General features: G+C 38.2%; 1 protein-coding gene across 2 annotated transcripts in view; it reads left to right on the top strand.

The window, feature by feature from the left end:
• Positions 1–24,235, top strand: part of RIF1 (replication timing regulatory factor 1) — a 46,297-nt gene extending 22,062 nt beyond the window's left edge. Inside the window, exons 24-35 of one of the 2 annotated variants that reach the window (XM_014054701.2) lie at positions 1,229–1,328; positions 1,479–1,610; positions 1,902–2,047; positions 2,441–2,527; positions 2,606–2,672; positions 12,856–16,209; positions 18,043–18,192; positions 19,068–19,145; positions 19,241–19,359; positions 20,171–20,324; positions 21,681–21,783; positions 23,143–24,235. In XM_014054701.2, the coding sequence (XP_013910176.2) occupies positions 1,229–1,328; positions 1,479–1,610; positions 1,902–2,047; positions 2,441–2,527; positions 2,606–2,672; positions 12,856–16,209; positions 18,043–18,192; positions 19,068–19,145; positions 19,241–19,359; positions 20,171–20,324; positions 21,681–21,783; positions 23,143–23,366 (4,714 nt within the window). In that variant the 3' untranslated portion in view covers positions 23,367–24,235. The remainder of the gene's footprint in view (positions 1–1,228; positions 1,329–1,478; positions 1,611–1,901; positions 2,048–2,440; positions 2,528–2,605; positions 2,673–12,855; positions 16,210–18,042; positions 18,193–19,067; positions 19,146–19,240; positions 19,360–20,170; positions 20,325–21,680; positions 21,784–23,142) is intronic. The other variant, XM_014054702.2, reaches the window with a different exon arrangement.
• Positions 24,236–25,587: the final 1,352 nt, after the last annotated feature.

Below are 25,587 nucleotides of genomic sequence, written 5' to 3'. Positions count from 1 at the left end.
TTTAGATCTAGACATTCCTTCTATTTATGACACATTCTTCTGTAGTCACATGCAAAGAGGCAGTACAAGAACAAAGGAATTCATTATTATTTCTACCAGTTGCTTCATTCAGTTGAGCATCCCAGAACCAAAACTAATAAGAAGAATGGATGACATCTTGGTTTCATTAATACATTTTTTATTAAAGTTTAAAAATACAAAAATTAAAAAGTAATACAAATCAAGAAAAATATAATGTGAAAAAAATGTTCAGAGAAATGGGAGAAAGAAGAAAGAGAGAGAGAGGGAGAGAAACAAATAAATAAGAAAAGACAAGTACAAACAATTTCAATAACTTTTTCTAATATTTCAACCAAATATTGATTCAGTGACCATGTAAAGTTACAATAGTGCTGAACAGCTCACAATAGTCCTTGAAGTTCTGGCTATATCTTAGGATCCCCACAGTTATGTGATCACTTGGCAACCAACTTGGATTTACAACAATTACTGCATCCCACCATCACATGATTGCTATTTTCAATCTTCCTTGCCAGTTTCTTAGGAGCAAAGTCAGCAGCAAGGGTCACAAGTTGCTCTTGTCAGTCACTCTTGTTCCCTATATTTATTATCCTGGGGAGTCCTGCTATGTAGTATGGATGTTGTACTCCATTGTGTACATTTCTACAGCCAATCCCCGAATTGAACAGCTTGATCACATGAACACCAGGCTGCAGCAGGCACCTGGCCATAGTCTCGCCACAGCAACCATCTGCATGCCGTTCGTGGCATGTATTCCTGGCTATACATGTGCCATGCCACAGCAGCCGCCCATGCACCTCCCCTTCACCACAAAGCTTTTTCAGCAGCCATCCCTTTACCTAGGCACACTCCACAGCGCTCATCTGCCGGCTGGCTCGCTTGGAAGCTGCCCAGGACCTGTGACTTCCTGGTAGCTTATATGTTGACTGTTTGGAAGTCAGCAGGAACTCACAAGCTGTAGTTACATAAGCTCTTCACTTACAACCTGCAATCCTCACTTAATGATGACAACAAAGCCAGCTGGGATTGCCATTGTTAAACAATGCAGTATTATGTAGCATTTTTAATTGGAATATTCTCATGCTTGGAATTACTAAAGAAAAAGTATAGTTCTGCTTTTTAAAGTTCAACTATAAGCATTTTGTCAAAAATACATTTTGAAATATTACTACAATTTTTGATTGTGCTATTTTATGCTTCCTTGCAGACCTATTTTAAATACAACAAGACAAAAATTCATACTCTTACTGCCTAATTTTGAAAGCTGTGAGATAATGGAGGGATCTAGTACTACATATTCTGATTATGTAAGTTCTGATTTTTTTCAATTCCATTATGGAATTTTGTTAGCAGTTCTCTTTGATATGAGTAAATACAAACTTATATAGCTTTAGTTCAGCCACATTATTGATATTTTAATTTACTTTAATAAATTACGCTTAAATATGTTAAAACAGACAGAGAATTCCCAGTGGGGTGCAAGCATCAGTGGGATAAAAGTAAATCCTAATGGAAAAAGGGACTCATTCCTGGCCCGGACCGGTGAGCCAGAGGAAGAAAGTATTGATTTTCACGTTACACCTAAAAAGGTAAGACATAGAAGTTTACTAATCAAATTATAGTTTTGGTAGTTGTATCTCTAGTAGTTACAGGAAGTATCAGAGACATATCATGGTAGTCTAGATAGGGGGCCCTTCATTTAAAATTGTGGTTAAATTTATAATTTACAAACTTGATCTCCTTCTCAGACATGAACAGAAGGTCTCCTATTCATCTGTAGACTGGGTGGGCATCATTTCTTTTTTGTGTTATACCTGAGTTACAGATTCCATGTTATTTATGAGCTATTTTTCTCTCTTAATGCTTTTTCCTCATACAAGATAAAGCTAGAATTATCTGGGACAAAATCAAATATAAAAAACATTCCTTTGGAAGAAGAAAATACTGTGGACTTTGTGTACATTCCTGTAGAAACAAAAAAGCGAGTCTTGACAGAACACCAAAAAGAAGTTCTAAGAACTAAAAGGTTTGTAACATATTCATCACATTAGCTTAGTTTTTGCCTGCATCTTTGCTGTGTTTTGAAGCTTAGGAGTCAAAGAGCACCCATTCTATTTTGCCAGCCAGCTTTTGACTTTAAAGTTTACTCCTTTTGTGGCCAGGAAATGCTAGAAGGAGGTTTTGAAATGAACAGGCTTGGAGCTTACTAAACCAAGCTTGTGTGTAGAGAAGAGTTCACCATAGAACACCTTTTTCCACATGGTGTTCTCTAGATATTTTGAATCTAGATATTTTCTAGAATTTTCAGTTAGAATTGTTTTGAAAATGATGGTCTAAAGAAAAAGTTCAATTTCCTTGAACATCCTCTGCAGAAATAAAAGTTTGGTTTATGTTATGTTACTTCTGTACAATTTTTCAGGGATGATATTCCTGTCATGTATAATAATCTGGATGTGTCTCAAGATGTCCTGTTTTCCCAGGACACTCAAAACCAGGAGGAGTCTTTGTAAGTAATAAGCACCAGAAGAAAATTTTAAATGGGTTTGTGTTTTCAGTGCATCTTAACCAATGATCTTTGTTGTAGGGAAATACCAATCATAGTTGACGTAAAGCAAGAACATGAGAAGAAAGAGGACAAATCAACACCCCAGGTATATTTCTACTTTGAATGTTATTTGTGTTTGCGGTAACACAAAGCATTTTTAGAGTTTTCTTGATAAAGGATTTATATGAAAGGATTTTATCTCAAATAAATCAGTTATTATTATTTTTTTGCAAAACTTTTGCAGTAATGCAAGGTTTCTGAAATACTGAAATACTGTTGAAGAAACCCCATACCATTATATTTGAGTGACATTATAACAGTAAAACAGGGATATCAAACTGGATTTCTTCAAGGGCCGGATCAGCATTGTAGTTCTCCGTGGGTCTGCCGGGGTTGGGAGAAATGGGACGGAGACCACCACTAGCACCTTGTTGGCCAAAATGGGGCATGGGAAGCTATGTGGGGTGCCCCCGCTGCGAGAGTGAGCTTGCATTGGGAATACAAGCATTCTCACAATCCGATGGACCACTTCACGAATTCTAATTCCTAGGCTGCTTTGGCAATGAGACACACACGCAAACTGCAGGCTGGGTGAAAATGGTGGTTTCTGGCTAAACCAGAACACTTTTATTAGGAAAGTTCAAAGAAAGCTAGTCAGCAGTTTAATACAAAGGATCTCACAGTATGTTACAAATCACTTCTTGATTACACATTCCGGCAGAGAGGCAGGGAGGAGGGACAAAAGGTACTCTTTGATAAGGGGAAATGAGGAGGTATGGAATTGTACAGAGAGCTACATTAGGCATATGAGAATGACTGATTTGTTACACGAGGCGGCAAGAGGATGCAAGGCTAATTCTGTGTGTTTATATCTCAGATAATAGAGGCCTCTCATCTCTGTGTGTATCTGTGTATTGCTATTCACATAGACACTGAAATGAATTCGGCTTCCTTATCTAAAGCTTTCCCAGGACTGTTCTTTCCATATGGCTCTTGGCAAATGTTCATTGGGATCTTTTGATCCAGATAGAATTTCTATCCTATCCTATTGATCCCAGCTAATTTCACCCAGCCAATTATGGGGTAGATTCCCACATCTCCTCCTTTTTTATTTTTTAGATGGAAGCAATTGCCATGGGTTGTTTCTTTCTCACAAATCCCCCTTCCATTGGGTATCCAGGGATTATTAATTCTGATGTATTGACACTTATTAATAATGCGTGATGCTTCTGGATAGTTGCGTCCGCAATACTTTGCATAGTGGATCTCAATAATGGTATTATGCATGGCAACATAGTTAATCCCAAAAATATCATCCCAATAAAAAATAAACCTTGCTTCCAATTGTTAAAAATACCTCCAAGCCAACCGTCAGTGTCCAATATGCCTTTCCAAGTTTATACAGGAACATGTGCAGTTTGTATCATAGTTCGAGTTATTTTTTCTATCACAATTCCAGAATCATCAATTTGTATACAACAATTACTAAGATTAAATTTACCATACACTCCGCCTTCGGCAGCGAGCAAATAGTCTAAGGCTAAACGATTTTGCATAATATAAGTTCTTGACAATACACTTTCTTTTGCAAGCTTAGTTAATGCCAATGCAGTTTCATTTGTAATTATTTCTAATACAGCTTGTAATCTAATAATGCGATTTATCATGTATATCGGCGTTCTATATCCCCACGATCCGTCTTGTGCCCACGTCGCGGGATCATAGTATGCAATAATTCTCTCAGGGGGCCACTCATCATCCTTCCAGTTACCTATTTTTATCCCTTTAGCAAGATCTATTGTACGTTTACGTCTTTCAAGAGTATCATATACAGGGACTCCCAGTTTTTGTTTTTTCTCTATAGGCATTAGGAAGAATGAAGGCTGAATCGCCCCTAAGATACATGAGCCGTACCAACCCGTGGGTAACATATTATAGGCAAAATTACCACATATCCAATATAACCCATCAGGTGAATTCCACACAATAGTATCATTTTCAGGGTCTGAAAGTCCTCGTAACTTAGTTACTTCCAGCAATGAGATTTCAGGTTTGGTCATATTAGTTTGTGAAACCCAAGTGTTATTTTCCCACTCATTAGAACATTTTAAAAATCCCATAGGTTTATTTCTTTTAGTCTGATTATTTTTATTTCTGGTATAACATATGTGACCTATTATATGAGAGGTAACTTGCCAGGTTTCATTGAAGTTGTTATTAAAGGTGAAGTTCCCTTTCCATTGTGCTATTTCAGTATAGTTTGCTTCTTGTACATGCCATGGCCAGCGATCTCCCATAGTGGTTCCTCCACATACAAAACAATTTTTTAACATAAGTTCTGTAGCAACTTCTTGAGCCAAATTAATAAACATATTTTTTGCTTTTGGAGGTGTAGGTAGATCGTTAAGTTTAGCAATCTCCTGCTCATAACTCCAAAAAAACTTTACAGGTTGATTTGTCAATTTTGTTGCTTCAGTATTTACAATGATGTATCCATAAGGATCCTTTCCTGCTTTATCTATACCAATACCATAATGATAGTATCGGGTGCCTAAAGTACCTGCTACCTGTGCAGAAAGGCAGAGTGGTGTGCAGTGATGGGATTGACAATCAGTAGTGACTGGAGTAATAGAAAGATCGAAATTGTTAGGTCCATAGCCACTTGTATACCAATATACACTTGGTTGGGTATAGCCTCCATGTGCTGAAAGTGTCGAGCGAGTGAATAAATATCTGTGGTTTTGGATGTATGATTGTTCCCACGACTGTCCTCCACAAGTTACCCCCGCGGATCCTGTTCCTTGCCCTATAGCAATTGCTAAACATGTATCAAAACAAACAGTAATGGGTGCCATTCCCTTTGAAACATTATGTGCTATGTACCCTGATAATCTTTGTGCTGTAAGAAATTGATGTTTTAAATTAGTTGATCCTCCTTTATAGCCATAAACATAGATGCTACTTGTTATAGGTCCTAGCGCTTTTGGTTCATAACATTGTATCCCATTTGGTGTATAGCATTGATTGTATTGTGTATTGTTATGTGTGCATGGTGGTATTAGAGTTCCATTGCATTCAGGTTTCATAGTATAATATATTAAGGTCATGGAAATTGTTTTGCCTTGTTTGGTTTTTTGTAAACAGGCTGTGCAAATGTCCTCTTTTATCTCTCTTTTTGTTTGGTGGTGAAAGCTGTCTCCTCCTATCTCTTGTTGATAACTCAATAGTGTTAAGAACCACTCACTAACTGGGGGAAATTTTATACTTGCTCTTGAGGTTACTTCTGTTTTTATTATTTTATTAGGTAACCCTTTTTGGTATTGCGTGCATTGATACCAACCTATAGAATTTTCTGTAATTTTTACTTTAATGTGTGATAAACAGCCGTTCTCTTTCGGGTGTGAAATACCTCTCACATTTTGGATTGCCTTTTTGAATTTTGCAGGCAAAAATTGCCATGTAATTAAACACGCTGCAGCTGGATTTTTCAAATAACAAGTTAGAGTAACTTGTGTATTGGCTTCTCCGTATGTATTGTGAGGGTAGATGCATATCCCTTGAGAATTGCAGTTTTCCCCATTGGAGTATGGAATGATCGCTCTTTTTGAGTGGTTGTGTGTGAAAGGAATTTCTTGAATATCCTCCACTATTCCCTTCTTATTTTTGCGTTCATATTCACATGCCCCCCATATGATTAAAAGCATAATTCCCATCCCCAACATCATTAGCAAAAGGTGCAACAGAAAATGCTTACAAGACATCGGAAGAGCTAAAAGATCCCAAAATCCCATTTCCTGTCCAGGCGAAGGTCCTCTGAAAAATGGGCATCGGGGCTGACGTACTCTGGGAACATATGACCGGCCAACGACCTGTTCCGGACGGATTTTCATCTTGAGTACTAGATATCAAAAGAGGGGTCAATAGATCTTACGTGATAATCGTTAGAAAAAGGATTGTCAATAGCTTGTTGAACTGTGGGTGTAATACGAAGTTCAGTGTGAGAAGGATTGGTATAGGAAAAATATTCCTCAAGATACTGTTCAATTATCACAATGTCACATGGAATTTTGCAGTGAGTGCAAAGTTCACAGGAATAACAGTGGGAGCAGCAACAGTTCTAGTCATCTGTTGCTTGAAACAAAAGGGATAGGCTTGCTTCGGGATCCTTTTTATCATCTGTCTTCACTGGTCTCTCATGAAACGGTCGTATGCATCTTCCAGGAACCCACAAAACTCTGTCCGGGAGTTGCACAGCAGCGTATCCACGTCCCCAAGTAACGAGCTCCACTGGGCCCTTCCACTGAGGGTCTGGCAATTGTCTGTAATAAACAAGAGGGCGGGGAGAGACTACGCTATGCTGAAAATGTCTTCCCCCCGCTGTGGAAGCTATGGGTGAGCCTGTAAGATTCAAAAAATTCTGCGTGTATAAGGCTTTGCTTAAACGGTTTTGGATTTCAGGCAGCCCTATCTTAAAGGGGCCTTGCTGTTTATCAAGCATCATTTTTAGTGTTAAATTTGCTCTTTCTACAATTCCTTGTCCTTGGGAATTGTATGGGATGCCAAATTTATGGACAATTTTCCATTGATCACAAAAGGTAGCGAATGCGGCGCTACTGTATGCGGGTCCATTATCTGTTTTAATCTCCAGGGGGCTTCCTAAGACTGAAAAAGAGCGCATACAATGGTTGATCACTTGTTTGGTTGTCTCCCCCCGCTGTGGGCTTGCAAAAATAAAACCTGAAAAGGTATCCACTGTGACATGAATATATTTCCAGGGTGCGAAAGAAGGATATTGTGTGATATCCATTTGCCATATCTCACAACGTTTAATTCCTCGGGGGTTAACTCCCATGGGAATTGCGTTACCTTGCCTGCTACAGGTTGAGCACTGCTGGATGATCGCTACAGCCTCAGTTTTTGAAATTCCAAACATCTTCACTAAGGCTTTTGCATTTTGATGAAAATACTCATGGCTTTCCCATGGAGTTGCAAATCCAACAAAACTTTCCCTAGCGGCTTTGTCTGCATAATCATTTCCCTCTGTTAGTATTCCAGGAAGTGACTGGTGACTCCTAATATGAGCCACAAAATATTGAAATTTTCTATCCATAATTAATTGCTGTAACTGTAAAAACATATCTAACAATTGCTTATCTAGGGCTGGTGAAAGATAGGCATCAAACAAGTTATTAATCACTTGGTAAACATACAATGAATCCACAATTAAATTAAATGTTTGATCTTTTAATTTCTCAAATGCTAATATGGATGCAGCCAACTCAGAACGCTGTGCTGAACTCTGAGGGTGCGTGTGGTAAGTTATCCATTGTCCTGAGATTTGATACACACATGCACCTCTGTTCTTAGTTCCGTCAGCAAAAACTGTAACTGCATTTTTAATTGGCAGTTTACTTTGTAAGGAAGTCAATTGTAAATGTTGTAGATTCAGTAACAAAAACCTATAATCTGTGGGATAGTGGTATTTAATTGTCCCTAAATAGTCACTTAAGGCCAATTGAAGTGCGTCTGATATTTGAAAATATTTTTCCCACCAAGGTAGTGAATATGGAATGTAAAAAGTTTCTGGATCTATTCCAAGTATAGCTCGAGCTCTCTCTCTTAGCTTTATAATTATCTGGGATAACAATAGAGGTTTTGTTGAAACTGTTCTCCCCGGGCTGTTTGCTAAGTGTATCCATTCAATCACTAACACTTTTTTCTGTTGTGTTTGCAACAAACACCCTGTGGGCAAGTTTTTGGTATTGAAAATAGCAGCTGTTTGGTATTGAAAATAGCAACGTGTGAAACCATCCTGTCGACCCATTTCTTTGCTAGGGCCGCTTCAATCACCCGAATACACTCTTTTTCTTTGTCCCCTATGGTTAGTATAGCAGCAGGCTCTTTTCCTCCTGCCAGCAATGCAAATAAGGGTTGTAATTGACTCGTAGTTAATCCCATGTAAGGACGTGCCCAGTTAATTGAACCCAAATATTGTTGTAACTGCACCAAACTACATTTATCCATCTCAGGTAGTTTTGGAATTACTGGTGAGGCATGAGATGCCATGATTCTATGTCCCAAATATAAATATGGTGGCATAGTTTGAATTTTTTCTGAAGCAATTTTAAACCCTTTATCATTAAATTCTTGTATGATCTCTTTTATACAAAGCGTTGGGCTATTTAGCATTCCCTGGGGTAAAACTTTCCGCTGATACCTTACTGTTGGCTCACTATAATTTAGTACAGGAATTGTAAATGCAAATAATACTCTGTCCTTTTTATGTAAAGGTATTGAGAAGAAGGCGTCTTTTAAATCAATAACTGTTAAGGCATAATTTTGAGGAATTACGTTAGGGTTGGGTAACCCGCACTGCAGGGGCCCCATGGGACAAATTACTTCATTTATCTTTCTTAAATCTTGAAGCATTCTCCACTTCCCTGATTTTTTCTTAATTAAAAATACAGGAGTATTATAAGGGCTATTTGACAATTCTATTTTCTTCTCTAATAACAACTGTTGTACAATTTCTTTTAAGGCTTCTAACTTAATAATGGGGAGAGGCCACTGTTCTATCCAAATCGGGTCATTGTTTTTTAATGTTAGTTTCATTAAAGGGTCCATTTCATTTATTCTTAATACAAAACATTCATTACCATCAGTTCAAAGAGCTATATGTAAGCCAATGAGCTCTATTTTCTTACTGTCTCTCTCCCTCTAGGTCTGAAAGCAGTTACACACACGTCTTCTTTCTCCCCCCCCTTCTCCTGTTTCCCTCCAAGGAAAGATTCAGGGGGAAAAAGGGGGGGGGAATGGCTGGGCTAACCTCTCACAAACTCTCCTTTGTTCTCACTCTGCTTTCTCTCAAGAAGCTTCTCTCTCCCCCCCTTCTCCTGTTTCCTTCCAAGGAATGACTCAGGGGGAAAGGGGGGGTGGAACTCACGCACGCAATCACTTTAAGTTAGCTCAGGGCTGAACAATTCTACAAACGGCTATCCTGCTCTTTAAAACATGCTTTCTTTCAACAAATTTGGAAATGATATCACAAAAGTATGCACACATCCCATTAAACAACTTTTGCAACTTACTGTTTCTTTATATGAAAGAAATCAAAGTACGTGCATACCAACTTTTACCATTTAACATATATTAACACTGCAATCAAACTGCTTGTGTAAATTAACTTCACATGCAAAATCCTTAGTCATGCATTCTTCAAACAGCGAGGAATTTCAGAGAGCAGTTTAACCTAACTACTCTTTTCACCCTCACGGCTTCAAGCCAAAACCCATTTACAAACTTCAAACATCAATTCAATTCAATTCTCCTCTTTCTCTTTACCTCTTATTCACTTTCTCTTTTCTCTCTTTTTTTACTCTTTCTTTACCTTACTCCAAAGTTAGGGTTGCCCCAAACTGAGACAACAAATCTCTCCCCCACAAATTAACATGCAATTTTAAAACAACCGGTGGGATACGTGCCTTAATCACAGAACCTGGGATGGACACCTAAGAATTGTTTTAACAGACATTACATCAAAGTAATCAAGTCCAATTACCTAGGTCTTCCCATTCAGTCAGGCTTTACCTCATTACTTACTAAATTTCTTACTTTTCTTTTAAAAGACAACTATTACAGCTGCAACAATTTTCATCTGATGGTGGCCAGAAAGTCAGCAAATTTGTTACAAAATTGAACACTTTAAAATCCCTGTCTTTTGGATTGAAAACATCTTATCTACAATTACCTTGAGGGTGCACAAAAACTTAGGCACACATTCATGCATGCATAAAAACATTTTTTTTCCATTCCAATTCAGATCTGACACGGGCTTTTGTAATTAGAGCTGCAAAAAGTGCAGGTTTCTGAGAAATGAAACATCTGTGAAAAAGTTTCAAGTGCTCAGGCAGGAAAAGTGTGCTCAAAGCAATCAGAAGAGAAATTAGATGAGTCAGTAAGAAAGGGAGTAACAAGAACTCCTTGAGACAAGAAACGAAATAGAGGTAGCCGGAATCACCGGAAGAAATAGGAAGAGCCAGGCAGATTCACTTGCCAAGAGATTGAAATAAGAAGGAAAATAAAAGACAGCCTTTTGTGTGGGGCTAGCCGAATGCCCCAAAATTAATCTCCCGATTGTGAAACAGACAGAAGCGTAACGTTGAGAAGCTTTAAAGGCATACATACAAGGGAAAAGAAAGCCTTGGATTCAAAGTGTGAATTTAACAAAGAGGTTTTCAAATATAGCAGGGGGGTGTCTGGTCCCCCCATCACGGCTTGTTCATGAGTTTTTAAACATTCCGTGATGATCTGCCAAGTGGAAAGTATTTTTGCTGCTGAGTACCATTCATTTGGCAATAAAACATAATTTTCAGACAAACTCTGCAATAAACCTTGCACATATGGAGACAAATCTTTTAAAACACTAGATGGCAAGGGAGTGAACACAGGGTTTTGTCCTGTAAAATCAACAGGAAAAGCAGCCATTAATTTCAGGTCCTCCAGTTTCACGTCCTCCCCACTTCTCTTTTTTTGCATTCCTGCAGTGAGGGGACCGAGTGAGTACTCAGTACTTTTTAAAACTGGATAAATATTAGATTTTTCTGCCTGAGGAACTTGTTGTTTGATCTCTTTTTCCTTAATTTCCTCTGCAATTTCTGTTGTTACTTTTTCATATTTAGGAGGGATATCAGATTTTTCTGGGGTGTTAGATTTTTCTTCTTGAGGAGTTTGCTTTAAAATCTCCTCTTTGCTTTCCCTTTTCTCTCCCCCTATAGCCTTTGTTGTTATTTCCTCATACTTGGGAGGGGCAGTGGGGTTTAGAGATGCTAATTCATCTGCCTGCTTTTTGGAAAGCGTGAATGTGTCTCCGTTATCCTTTAATATAATTTTATGAGCTCCAACTATTTGTCTAATTTCCTTAAGGTGAGCGATCTGCTCTTTCTTAAGGCGAACCACCTGTTCTTTAGATAAATCTGTCCCCATACTTACGGATTGGCCTGGGTAAGAGATGGGGGTGTTGGGCACGCGATGAGTCCGTCCGACCTGTCCGGGCCTCCCTGCGTCGCACCTCGACTGATTAAATGGATCACGTCGGAGGTCACCACTTGCGAGAGTGAGCTTGCATTGGGAATACAAGCATTCTCACAATCCGATGGACCACTTCACGAATTCTAATTCCTAGGCTGCTTTGGCAATGAGACACACACGCAAACTGCAGGCTGGGTGAAAATGGTGGTTTCTGGCTAAACCAGAACACTTTTATTAGGAAAGTTCAAAGAAAGCTAGTCAGCAGTTTAATACAAAGGATCTCACAGTATGTTACAAATCACTTCTTGATTACACATTCCGGCAGAGAGGCAGGGAGGAGGGACAAAAGGTACTCTTTGATAAGGGGAAATGAGGAGGTATGGAATTGTACAGAGAGCTACATTAGGCATATGAGAATGACTGATTTGTTACACGAGGCGGCAAGAGGATGCAAGGCTAATTCTGTGTGTTTATATCTCAGATAATAGAGGCCTCTCATCTCTGTGTGTATCTGTGTATTGCTATTCACATAGACACTGAAATGAATTCGGCTTCCTTATCTAAAGCTTTCCCAGGACTGTTCTTTCCATATGGCTCTTGGCAAATGTTCATTGGGATCTTTTGATCCAGATAGAATTTCTATCCTATCCTATTGATCCCAGCTAATTTCACCCAGCCAATTATGGGGTAGATTCCCACACCCCGCTCCCTGTTTTTGGCCTGGACAGCCTCCTGCAGCACTGTGTCATGCCCTGTTTTGGCTGCCAGAGACACATTGTGCCAGTCTTTTGCTATTTCCAGGCTGTCCCTGTGGGCCAGATTTAAGCACTCCGCAGGTTCGGCCTGCAGGCCTTGAGTTTGATATCCCTGCAGTAAGATATATGTCAAATTATCTAAGCCTGCTTATATTGTTTTTGGTAATCCTGTGGTTTTGGATGTTCAATTGGAGAAAAAATCATCTCATTCTTGATTGAGCTGTTTATCTTTTAATGAAACAAGCCACTACTTTTAATACCATTGTGTTCTGATCATTTTATTAAAGTAATACCAAACACTTTTAGAGGCAGAATAGAAAAAAAATTACTAAGACAAATGTCTTCTCAAGTAGTTACAGTGTTATAATCTTATTAAGTCAATGCAGGGTTTGGGAAACTAGAAATCTCACAGAATGCTTAATGCAATCATTTTATAAGGAGGGTGGTATATTAATGATGCAAGCAGTAAACTTATAATATTTAATTTTGCAAATTGTTTAATTGCAGAAAAAAGAGGCAACAAGTCTTGTCATTCCACATGGAGTAACTGGAAATTACAAATCAAATATATCTCTGGAGAACATTACTTCTACTGTTAGTGAGCAACCTAATAGCTTTCAGAAAGAGAATTTGGACCTGAAAAACGAAGAGTTGAATATCTGTGTTCCAATACAATCACCAATATTAGATTCCACTTTGAATGAAAATCCCCCTACTAGCAGCAGCAACTCCTCAGCTTCTAGTGATATAATTTCAGCAACACCACAGGTAGTGGTGAACAGAAGGCAGGCGTTTGTAACTTTGGAAAAATTTGATGACGTGGAGAGCAGACCTTTTAGTCCTTCAGTTTTCAGTAATATTACTGTAACATTAACAAATCCGTTTATCCAGAACGAAAGCCCAGTTGTTTCAGATGTCTCTTCAAAAGACAAGCCAAACCTGGAGAATAAAGGTCGTGTAAAATTCACAGCAAGAAAAACTATGCCTGGCACAAGGAGGACACGCTCAGAATTCTTAAATGCTCTAGAGATGTGTGTCAAAGCAAAAAGAATTAAAGAAGAAAATTCTCCTGATCCAAAATTGCAGCCTAACAACACGGATGACGGTCTTAGACAAAATAAAACTTTGGACGACAAAGCCTCAGAACAAATACAATCAGATCAAGAGGAAAAAAATCAGGTTTCTGATACGCCTTGCGAGGATAAGCATGAAGTATCGGTGGATACACAAATAGCAGAACATTCGCTAGATAATCAGTCTCAGATCCCTGGTGCTGGTGCGGCTGACAGCACAACAATGGAGAGTAAAGTCCTCCTGGACATAGTTAAAAATGAAAATGTGGTGCCAAATTTAGAGCACAAAGAGAATACAGCTCCAGAGGTAGATGTTCGTGAGGAAGTAGTGCCCGATGTTAACCAAAGTCCTGACATTTCACTTAATCAGAAAACATTAAGACGTTCTTTAAGACGAAAAGCAGAAACTGATGGAGCTGTAGATAGCCAAGATAACGAGAACAATCAACAAAAGAAGGACAATGAAAAAGATGATGAAAAGATTATGCCTAAGAAGATGGCACAAAATAAGGAGACCTCTGGGCAAAAGGAAAAAGCTGAAACACTTGAAAAAGCAGCAGATGCACCAATATGTGTGCCTATAAACAATGCTACAGAAAACATAAACTCTAAAGAGAACAGTCAGGAAGAGTTGGACATGAGTCTTGGGAAATCTGAACGCAGTCCTGCTGCATCTGACCTTGAAGAATCGGGCCCAGATACGTCTGTGGAGAAACTCAAAGTATTTCCACGGTATCATACAAGAAGAGCAGCTTCACAAGGATTACTTGCCAGTATGGAAAACTCTGAATCTGATATCAGTGAAACAAGAGAGGAAGGAGCAAAAAAGAGAAGGTCTGGGAAATTGAAAAAAAATGATTCCCCTGGGAACCAAGCAAAGCCAGACAGTCAAGAGCTTTCTTCACAAGCTGCAGTAGAAATCCAAACTAGGTCAGTAGGAAAACAGAAAATAACTTCTAGCGGAAAGACAGAAGTGCCTTCGATGTCTAATAATACAAAGGATATAAAGCAAGACAAAAGTACTCCCCCATTAAGTCCCTGTGTGGATCTTAAAGAAAATGCAGGCCTGACACGTCCTAGAGCCTCTTCAGATACAGGGAGAAAGGCTGCTAACAGGAGGGAATCCACCTCAGAGCCTGTTTTAGAAAACGGTCAGGAAACTAGTGCTCTTGACACAAGTTCTGTGGTACCTATCAATTCAAATGACATTTCAGAAGATCATGCTTCTGCTACCGCTGTCGGTGCCTTACCTTCACCCAAGAGAATTCTAGATATGTCCGAATGCCAGCACAAAAGAAGCAAGCGGACAAGGAAATCCAGGAGCTGCGAATGCTGTGATGAAAAGCTGTCTCCCCAAGTGGAAAAGTTGTCCTCTGAACCGAAAAAGGCAAGCACTCCAGAACCAAAGTTAAAAGAACCAAGGAAGAACCTTAGTAAAGTAACCGTGGCCCTGACTCTGATTCCTGTTGCTGAAGAGATTCATTTTGCACAGAGGCTGAATGTAGAACCTTGTGCAACAAGCACCCCGCTGCCTTTTGTTAAGGACGCCGCTGATTGGAAAGAGGCCAGCAATGTTGCTAAATCTGTCAGTGGCGTCCCAAGAAACAAGTCACCAAACGTAGAACCGGAAAAATTAGCATGTGTCCAAAGTGAAAATGACAAGCCAGTTGCAGGAATTCCGGATGTTCCTTTCTCTGAAACAATTTCAGAATCCAGATCAATGGATTCTCAATCAGAAATGCTCAGTGCTCAGGGTCAGCCTTTAGAACCAGGTTCAGTGGATTCTCATTCAGAAATGCTTAGGGCTAAGGATCAGGATTTAGAACCAGGTCCAATGGATTCTCATTCAGAAGAGGTCAGTGCTAAGGATCAGCCTTTAGAACCAGGTTCAGTGGATTCTCATTCAGAAATGCTCAGTGCTAAGGATCAGCCTTTAGAACCAGGTCCAGTGGATTCTCATTCAGAAGAGGTCAGTGCTATGGATCAGCCTTTAGAACCAGGTCGAATGGATTCTCATTCAGAAGAGGTCAGTGCTAAGGATCAGCCTTTAGAATCAGGTTCAGTGGATTCTCATTCAGAAGAAAGTGTTATGGATCAGGGTTTAGAACCAGATTCAATGGATTCCTGTTCAGAAGAAAGTGTTATGGATCAGGGTTTAGAACCAGGTTCAATGGATTCCCATTCAGAAGAAAGTGTTATGGATCAGGGTTTAGAACCAGGTTCAATGGATTCCCGTTCAGAAGAAAGTGTTATGGATCAGGGTTTAGAACCAGGCCCAATGGATTCCCATTCAGAAGAAGTCAGTGCTAAGGATCGGGGTTTAGAACCAGATGCAGAAGCAGAGACTGGAATGGAAGTCTGTAGTAACCAAAATGGTCATTTGGAAAGTGAAACAGATACAGAGATCAAAATTATCCAAGTTGTGGGAGCACAGCCTGAGGAAAGTGTCGTTCAGAATACTGTAGAAGAGACTGCGGTAACATCTGCCACACAGGTAGCAGAGCTGCAGGAAAATGAGACGAGTGAGGAAGAAGGAGCAGAAGATAATGCAGCAAATGCACCAAGTCAACCTTCAACCTTAGTCATGTGGCAGAACAAAATTAGTACCTTGGATTCTCCACCAAAATGTAAAGAACTTGATTTTCTTTCTTTAGCCAAGGTCAGTGGAAGTCCCACTGGGACACAGGCTCGCTGTCTATGGTCCCCATCAGCTTCTCCTTCTACAAGTATTTTAAAAAGAGCCATCAAAAGAGAACCAGAGGAAGATTCATCATCACCTGCAAACAAGGTATTTTTAAGCAATTTGGGCCATTCTACCTGTGATTATTTGCATATTACACAAGCTCCTTTTGAAACCCTAAGTACATTTTTAGTTTCTTTGAAATATTTGAAATCCATAATTCTTAAGTTACTAAAGTCTATGTGGCATGCCTGAAGCAATAAAACTTGACTATTGGGTGAAGGGAGATCTTTTGATCAACACTAGAATTTTCTTTTCATATCTTGGTTTGTTTATAGGCTACATTATATTAATGTAATTGTATAGCCACTTGAACACTTATATCCTACTTACACATTTTTTATTCAAAAAATCAGTTCTTATGCCTGATGGTTGGGCATTTGAAGTGATTCATACAGACCCTAAATGAAGTATCAACGGCACTTAAATAATAATGTTTGGTCACATCCCCAAATAATTTAGTTCTTTAGTGGGTTTGGTTATGTAAAATATGCCTTCAGTTGACCCTGTGGTTAATGAATAAATAACATTTTTTTTCTTTCTACTGGCATCTGCACTTTTGTCAGGACTTTATTTAGAGATTCTAATGGATACAATTAATAATGTAATATTTAAGTTAATTTTTTGAATTCCAATATCCTTATGTTTGCAAAGATGTGCTGAATTTATAATAGCCCTTGTTCGCCACAGGTAGTCATCACGTAATGACTATATTTAGAATTGGCAATGCAGTTGTTAAGTGAGACAACATATGTGGTTGACTTCCATAGCAATAGCAATAGCAATAGCAGTAGACTTATATACCGCTTCATAGGGCTTTCAGCCCTCTCTAAGCGGTTTACAGAGAGTCAGCATATTGCCCCCAACAATCTGGGTCCTCATTTTACCCACCTCGGAAGGATGGAAGGCTGAGTCAACCCTGAGCCGGTGAGATTTGAACCGCTGAACTGCTGATCTAGCAGTAGCCTGCAGTGCTGCATTTAACCACTGCGCCACCTTAAACTAATCACATTTGGTCATAAAGGGGGATGTCACATGACTGTGGCTTACAGTTTTACTGCCAGCTTCTCTATTGACTTTGCTTGTTGGAAGTGTATAAATGATCACAAGATGCTGCAACAGTTTAAAAAAAACCTGAGGTCTGATTGTAAACTTACTATTTCAGCACCATCATAACTGAATGGCACTAAACAGGACAGTCAAGGACTATCTGTATTCCACTTAGTGAAGCTTAAATACATATGTATTTGTTATGAAGTGAAAGAACCTCAATGAGTTAACAAAACAGTAGCATTCAGTATATTTCTGTCCAAAGTATAATGTAAATCCATGGTCTCAAATGTTTGACCTGAATTCCAGTGAAATGTGAAAAGGGAAGAAATTCATTATTCCTCTCTTATTTATTTGCTTCCTATCACTTAAGTTGCCCAATACCATGGGCAGTACTATTATATTGCCAATAAGTTTTGCTTCCTCAACGAAATATGTTTAATATTGCAGTTTAAAAACCTCCCCATAATATATCAGGGTTACATTAATTTATTTGCCTTTGTAGGTTACTTGACTTTGATGGGAGAGCATGTCCACTTTGTGGGAACTTAGATAAATTTGCTTTTACCAAAGATGCACACTAGCACATTTAAAGTTAATGTGATATATTTCTATGTTTCTTATAGATTATCCAAATCTAATTGTTTGTTTTTATGAAAGCATTGATCTATAAACAGAACGTCTATAGATTTCCTTTGGAGGTTTTGAAGCATCTGTATTTTAAGAAACACGTAGGCAATAGGAACTTCCAAGCCATGAAATTGTAGCTTTTGCATTTGTATGATATTTCAAATGTATTTAAATAGTAATTTATCCAATATGTGTGAACAGAACCGAAGAGTCTCCTTTGCCAATCCAATCTACCAAGAAGAATTGGCAGATGACATTGACCGGCGAAGTCCTATACTTAGAATTCATCCTTGCAATAATGGCTCTCAATCTTCACGAAGTGCTAAATCTTCATCTAGTCATCAAGCCAAGGTACCCAGCTTATTCTTAGGTTTTTTTTTTCCTTAGAAAATAACATCAGTGATGCAGGAGCTTTATAACAAATTAATCTGTAGAAAAGCCATACCTTGGATTTTGAGTATCCTCCGCATTAGCAAAAATACCATCCCCGCCCTCTATACACCAGGGTTTTTCTACTGCAGATCCAATTTGGCCAGTTACTTTATGCAAGCCCTCCAGAACACTATACAGCATAATACAGGAAAATGTTTAGTTGCAAAGCAAACATACTACCTATGTATATACAAAAAGGCATTTTTTTTCATGTAGGGTATGTTGACTCTGAAATTAAATTTTAAGTTACATCTGGTTGGTGTGAAAAGACATAATGTGTTGATTTTCCTATTGCTATTACATGGATGTCAATTTGAATGAAGGTTCTTTTCTGTTGATGTGACGTAGGCATCCATCCCTTGCTTTTTAAATTAGACATTATGGTTACTCCGTTATATTGTTATCCTTGATTGATTTTCATGTGCAGCTGCTCTTTCTACAATTTGGTCATGGAAGGAACCCGATGCCTGGTAGGTGAAACCTATACAGCTATAGCAATCAAAGCTTAGTGACATATTCCTTCTCTGTTCCAGTTAATGGAAGAATTAACCTATTCTGTGGATGCCTTAAGTCATTTCAACAATAAGGAATCTTCATTGTGAGCATTTGTTTTTTTCTAGCTGAGCTAGTTTGTTTAAGAAGTATTAACTGCTTCTGAAAGAATGCTCTTGTTGAATTGGCCTTTTTCTTAAATAAAGGACCCCATTTTAATTGTTTTACTTTAAAAATGAATCACAGGATTATAGATGATTCCTATGATCTTGAGCAGCATTTTTTCCTCTTTTCCTATCCAGCTTATAACCACTCCAACCAAAGGATCTCTGTCCCCTGGAACCCGTAGCCATAAATATAAGAGCTCAAAGAAGTGTTTAGTAAGATTTGTATCCCTTTTATGTACCTCATCTCAATTTCTCCCATGCTCAGTTCTTAAACTTATCCAAATTCATGATTTTCTGTATTACTTAAGATCACAGAAATGGGCAAGGAGTCAACATCACTAGTACCTACAGAAAGCGTCTATCCTGCCCTGATGGGCTGTAAAGCATCTGTTGATATAATTCTGCCTCAGATTACTTCAAATACTTGGTAAGACATTGAATTTTCATTGTCCTCAAAAAGTTGACGTGTTTATTTATTTAGTCTGTGCTCCTAACAGGTAAAATAATATATTCATTTGAAGTTAATTATTAGCTGCATAAAAGGAGCAAGCACCAGATGACAGGAATCTACATTTGAAGGGTGCATTGCATTGCTGATAGATTCAGGGTAATTGTTAAATTATATATATGAAAATGTTCATAATAATATAAAGTTGTACTTTTTTCAGTATATTGAATCTCAGTGTATTAAACTCACTCATTTTTCTGTAAAGTTATATTGTTATGTACCATGTTGAAAATACAGCTGAAGAATATACATTTTGGATAGACAGAAACGTATATAATTAGTGTGTCCCATTCTTGTTTATATTAGCAAAAAATTCAAATGGTGCCATATGAGGGCTTTAAAAAAAGATTGCTCTGTACAGTGAATATTTCCTAATCTAAAATTCATTCTGATTGATACAAAATTATTTTAGCCCAGAAGATTTTCTTTGAAATTGGAAATAGAAGATAAAAAGATATGCAAACTATATACCCTTTTTGGACATATAGTTTGAGCAGAACTATTGTGACCTTGAACTTCTCATTTCGGGATAGTAATTTAGTGTTGTTTATTTTTGCAAAAGTTTCCTATAAAAGGAGATTGGGAAAAACATGCTACCTTAATATATAAATAAATTTATAATCTGTATTGGGTTAGAACCTGCATTGAATTTAAAAAAAACTTTTTAGATGGTAAGGTTATATTTTCCGTGGTACATTAGATTAAAACTCCTTCTTTTATGTACCTTTAGGACAAGAGGGTTAGGGCATCTGATTCGAGCAAAGAATATCAGGACGGTGGGTGACTTGAGTTCTCTCACCGCAGCCGAGATCAAAACACTTCCAATCCGTTCTCCTAGAGTTTTAAATGTTAGAAAGGTTCTTAAAGGCTATCATGAGCAACAGGTAAGTAAGCTTACTTGCACTTTTAAAGTAAAAAAAGCAAAAATGGAAGAGTTGCCTTAATAAAAGTTGGTTCTCCACAGAGAAGAGCAGTGGGAGAAATAAATTATTTAAATAATCTGGAACTTGTAGTTTGTGGATGGAGGGAAAAAAGTACGGAGGACATCTTTGCTTCTGGTTTTTCTAACATCCCTTCATTATACTGAATAGCAATATAGTGAAAGACATAAATTTGGAATAGTTCCATACCCCTCAGCTGTTTATTATTATGTAGCAAAAAAAGTATTTCCACCTAGTGGTTCAATTCAGCCAGTTCTATCCTGTTCGGGTGAACCAGTAGTGGTGGTGGTAGGAGGCTCCACCCACCTGGCCAGAAATCATCACATCCCATTTTTCACACTCTGCATGCACGGAAGGTCCTGCGCATGTGTGGAGGTGGCACGTGCACTCCCATTTACGAACTGGTAGCAAAAGTAACTTGATTTCACCCGTGCTTTCACCCACCTGATAATGGCACAAGATCAAATAATTTTAAACTCCATGTTCTTTATCCCATAATCCTGTTTAATTTCCCTTTCCCTCTTCTTACATTCACCTTCAAGCCTGCGTTTGTGAGCCATTTTATTTTAATCATATTCCTTTACCTGAAATATTTTGGATGGGCTTAATCAATTTTAAGGAGTTCTACAGGGCTGTTAACAGGTATTCAGATAATAATCCAAGTAGTCTCCTTAAATACCTGGGAACCAGAGTGAAGACAAACTGGTAATATTTCTGAATTCAACTCTTCTAATGGTCTCTGAATTCACACAATATACGCCTTTTGCCTTTTGTCTTTTGTTTCTGTTAATAGCAATAGCATTTAGGCTTATACACTGCCTCCATAATGCTTTAGAGTATTCTCTGGGTGGTTTATGATGTAGAAGCATTACTTGCATATTGCTCCCAACAATCCGGGTCCTCATTTTACTGACCTTGGAGGGATAGAAAGCTACATCAGCCTTAAGTCCCATCAGGACTGAACACCAGGCTATGGGCCAGAGTTTGCTTGCAATACTGCACTTTAACCACTACATACCTGTCAACTTGGGGAACTGCCACTTTGATTTCAGGAACTAAGGATATGTGTGAAGGCTGTGCTTAGGAAAATGTATGGTATGACAGAAATCAGGTTCCAAGCATTGTTGTTAAGCATCGGAAAAGTTCTGAGCAGAATTACAAATGCAGAAAATGCTTGCATGATTTTACAGCGGCCCACTCAAGGAACCACTCTTTTATCTTTTTCATCATCAGATTAAACAGTATTTCTTCCTCTCTCTCTCTCTCTCTCCCTCCCCCCCCCCCCTTTAATACATGCAGGTAAAATCTCGTGGAATGGAGGAAAATACTGGCCTGGACAATACAGAGAAATCAGAAATCCATGTCATGGATGACACATTTTTCTCATCAAATGAAAATGCAGGTAAAGTATCACTTAAACCTATACAACCTGTTTTGCTGTGTTTAATATAAAGGGTAAGAAAGCATGCTTCTAAGCCAGTGATGGCGAACCTTTTTGTTGCCGAGTACCAAAAAGGGAGCGCATATGCACGTCACCAAGTGTCAAAAAGGGAGCATTTCGTGCACATTCGCCTAGGCAGCGAGCAGGAAGAGTAGTTGCCCAGGGGGCATGCGCGTGCTGAAAAATATAGTTCTGGTTCCTGATGCGGGCCGCCCAGCAAGTTTTCTGGTTAGCTGGCCAGAAGCGCATGCTCACGCTGGAAAATGGAAGACCAGCTCTTCGGGTTCCCAGCACTGCCGCATGCACAAAGGCCTGCTGATCGGCGCGTGCGCATGTGTTCCAGAAACCCAGAAGAGGAACGGTTGACGCCGCACGTGCCAGGCGGCATAGCTCCGCTTGCCACTTCGGGCATAAAGTGCCATAGGTTCGCCTTCACGGTTCTAAGCAATTCGAATGCCAGATGAAACTGAGTGCCGGTGTACCTTGTGGCACTATCCTTGTTATTATTCTGTTACTCTGTTTCTTCTAGATAATTAATCTGGTTATATGATTCTTATATATGCTTAAATATGTATTCCTGCATTTATTGTTGGTATTTCTATGCTGCTTTATTCTGCAACAGTTTTGCATGGCATACAGCAGAACTAAAGGTCAAAAACTTCAGAAAAGTAGCATATGGACACTCAAGTTATGCCAAATTGGTTGCCATTTTCTTCTAACACATATTCACTTGACACGTGACCTTTGACTATTCCCAAGTACAGTAACATTTCATCTGCAAATAATAATAATAAAACTTTGTGATTGGCTGGTGGGACCTGTTTGCAGAGTATGTGTCAGTGTGTGAGATAGACCATAAAAAGAAAGGCTAATCGCTCCCAAATGCTAGTGTTTCAAACTAAGTTTTCATCTCTTTATCCTGCTGGCTAAATCTCTCCAGTTAGTGGGTGGATTTTCTGTAGTTACACAGTTACTCACAAGAACAAAGAGCCGAGGTGGCGCAGTGGTTAGGGTGCAGTACTGCAGGCCACTTCAGCTGACTGTTATCTACAATTCAGCGGTTCTAATCTCACCGGCTCAAGGTTGACTCAGCCTTCCATCCTTCTGAGGTGGGTGAAATGAGGACCCAGACTGTGGGGGCGATATGCTGACTCTGTAAACCGCTTAGAGAGGGCTGAAAGCCCTATGAAGCGGTATATAAGTCTAACTGCTATTGCTATTGCTATAACAAGAGTTACAGACTATTTGTGTCTGAATGGGCTTTAATTTGGTCTCACCTAGAATGTCTTTACAAACCAGTTTTCTTTTCTTTCATTTTAGACCAATGTGAACCCGAGGTCTCCAGTTCGGGTGAGTCATCAGCAATAGACCTTTGGACTCAGGTTAATCTACTTGCTGACCAACTTTCTTCTGAAAGACTTCGGAACTATTCAGGGAACGAACTCTTTGAAATGCAAGAGAAGCTTCATAGCATGACAGACTGCATCATGAAAACTCTGAAGACCCGTTGGATGCTTTCGAGATCTTGCGAAACCACTGTTTAAAAAAACCCCAAAAGAATACATTTGATTGCAAATTTCAATCCAAGATTTAAATTTGAGATTAATATTTAGATTCATTACATATTTTAAGTAAAAGGGATTCCTGTAACTTGAAGCAAATACAGCATTGGAATATAAATCTTAAACTTCTAAATTCTGTGGACTTGCATTTTAAGGTTTTCTTTTTTAAAATTGCTGCTATGCACAACTTCCAAAATATGTGGTAAGATGTGCAGTAATGACTGTGAAACATGCCACAATATGGAGCAGTATATATTTTAAATGTTAAGTATTTTAAATCAAAAGGGCTTTGACGCATCGTCAATATTTAAAGCCCTGGTTTTGTTGTTCTGTCTAAAGTTTGAAGTGTTAATTAATTTACCAAAAGTTATACAAATCTTCCAACTGATAGTTGTTTGGAAGGTACTAGTTTTATAGCTTCATTACCATATTAAGTATGGTGCTTCATTAGCATACTAAAAATATCTCAAACTTTTTCATAGGACATAGTCTATTTTTTCATGAATGTAGTATGCAAAAGAAAAAAAGTGTGTCAGTACATAATCCCAATAAGTAATTCTCAGGATCTGACCACGTGCTCTTTGAATTTTTATACACCACAAAGGTTTTATTTGCCCCATTCATGAGTCCTAAATAAACTGGACATAAGAATAATTTTGTATATTATGTATAGATGTACTAAATGCAAATGCTCTAAATTATATCTGTATGAAAGGCAGAGTCTTAACATGCTTGAATGGGAGAAACTTTGTATAGAGCATATTTGTGCTTTTTAAAGTTGACTTAACAATGGGATCAATTTATGTTTTAGGAAATAAATATATATATAAATAAAATATATAAATGGTTGAATAAAATGGTTGTAGTTATTTGGGAGGGGAGAACTGTTGTGTTAAGATTAAAATTAGTTTTAGTCAAGAGAATATATATTTTTTAAAAGCATTTAAAACTATTAATAACTGACATGGCAAAAGTGCTGATTTGTGTATTGCAGGAAAAAGGGACAAAGGTGAATCAATAGGTCTGGTCCTTTGTGAAGGTTAAAAGAAAGGGATTTTAAAACCAAATTAATCTGGCAATTGCACCTTCTATGATTATATGGTAATTTAATTCCAATTTTGGTTTTTCAGCATAAATCGGTAATGAATAGGGTATGAGAAAACCTCAAGAGAATCAAAGACTGATTAAGCTAAGAATATGCTTTCAATATTGAGGGGAGAACAAGCCATATTACAATTTATAAGCCAGTTTGGCAAAAATATTTGCGATGTTGTATTTCATCAATTCCCAAAGTTGTTGGAAATGACTCAGAACAATCATCTAATCTTGATTTTTGATGAGGATCCTTGAGTTTTTAACCTTTAGTTATTGCTTCCCACTTGTTTGACATTGCAAGATAGGTTGGATAGGATATCAAAGATTGTGTTAATTCAGCATCCCTGTTTATTGAAGTTTTAATTTTTTCTGTTATATAATCTCACCTTGTTTTCTACCATTTGTAACATCTCTTCCTATACTCATCATTCATAGATTTTTATGGCAACCATCATACGAGGATTATAAATTAGATTCAACAAGCCTCTTAAAAATACAAGACAAAATTTAGTATCCATGTAATTTACTCACCTGAAATAATTGTTGCTTTTTTGCTTGCCCCTTTTAATCTCTCTCTATTCAGTTATTTTGTTACAGCAAGCATATTTTCCTCCTTAAGGAAGACAAAGCTAAGACCAATTGATACATGAGGATTGTGCCCATTAATCTTGATAGATGTGGGTTCAGCAATCTCTGAGTTCAATTTTGCAATTAAAGTGTCATTTTTCCAAAATGATCTCTTGGAAGTCTGCGTCAGAGTTCCACCTCCCAGAATTCCCTGTTGTAGATTTCTAATTAATTAATTAATTAACCAAGAGATTGCTGAACTCAACATATGTTAAAAGGTTAAAACAATGAATATTAACACATTACAATGGTTAATGGAGAAGTTATTTCTAATTGTCTCCTGTGTTGCCTGCATCTGGATAACCAACCTGTCTTCATCACCAACCCAGCTTTAATCCAGTATCAGTTTAGTTTTGCATCTGATAAAAGGAGATTCAGCTCCTAAAGCTTATAGCTTTTAATAAAATTGTGTAAATGGGGAAACATGCTTCCAGTCTCCTAGAAGTATTGCACCCACTGTTTCAAGGCGCAATATTATACT

This window comes from Thamnophis sirtalis, unplaced genomic scaffold, assembly GCF_051295495.1.
Source record: "Thamnophis sirtalis isolate CommonGarterSnake01/CBP01778 unplaced genomic scaffold, rThaSir2_p1.2 scaffold_1, whole genome shotgun sequence".
Lineage (NCBI taxonomy): Eukaryota > Metazoa > Chordata > Lepidosauria > Squamata > Natricidae > Thamnophis > Thamnophis sirtalis.
Note: the sequence above shows the minus strand (reverse complement) of the source record. Positions and strands in the feature narration are given on the sequence as shown.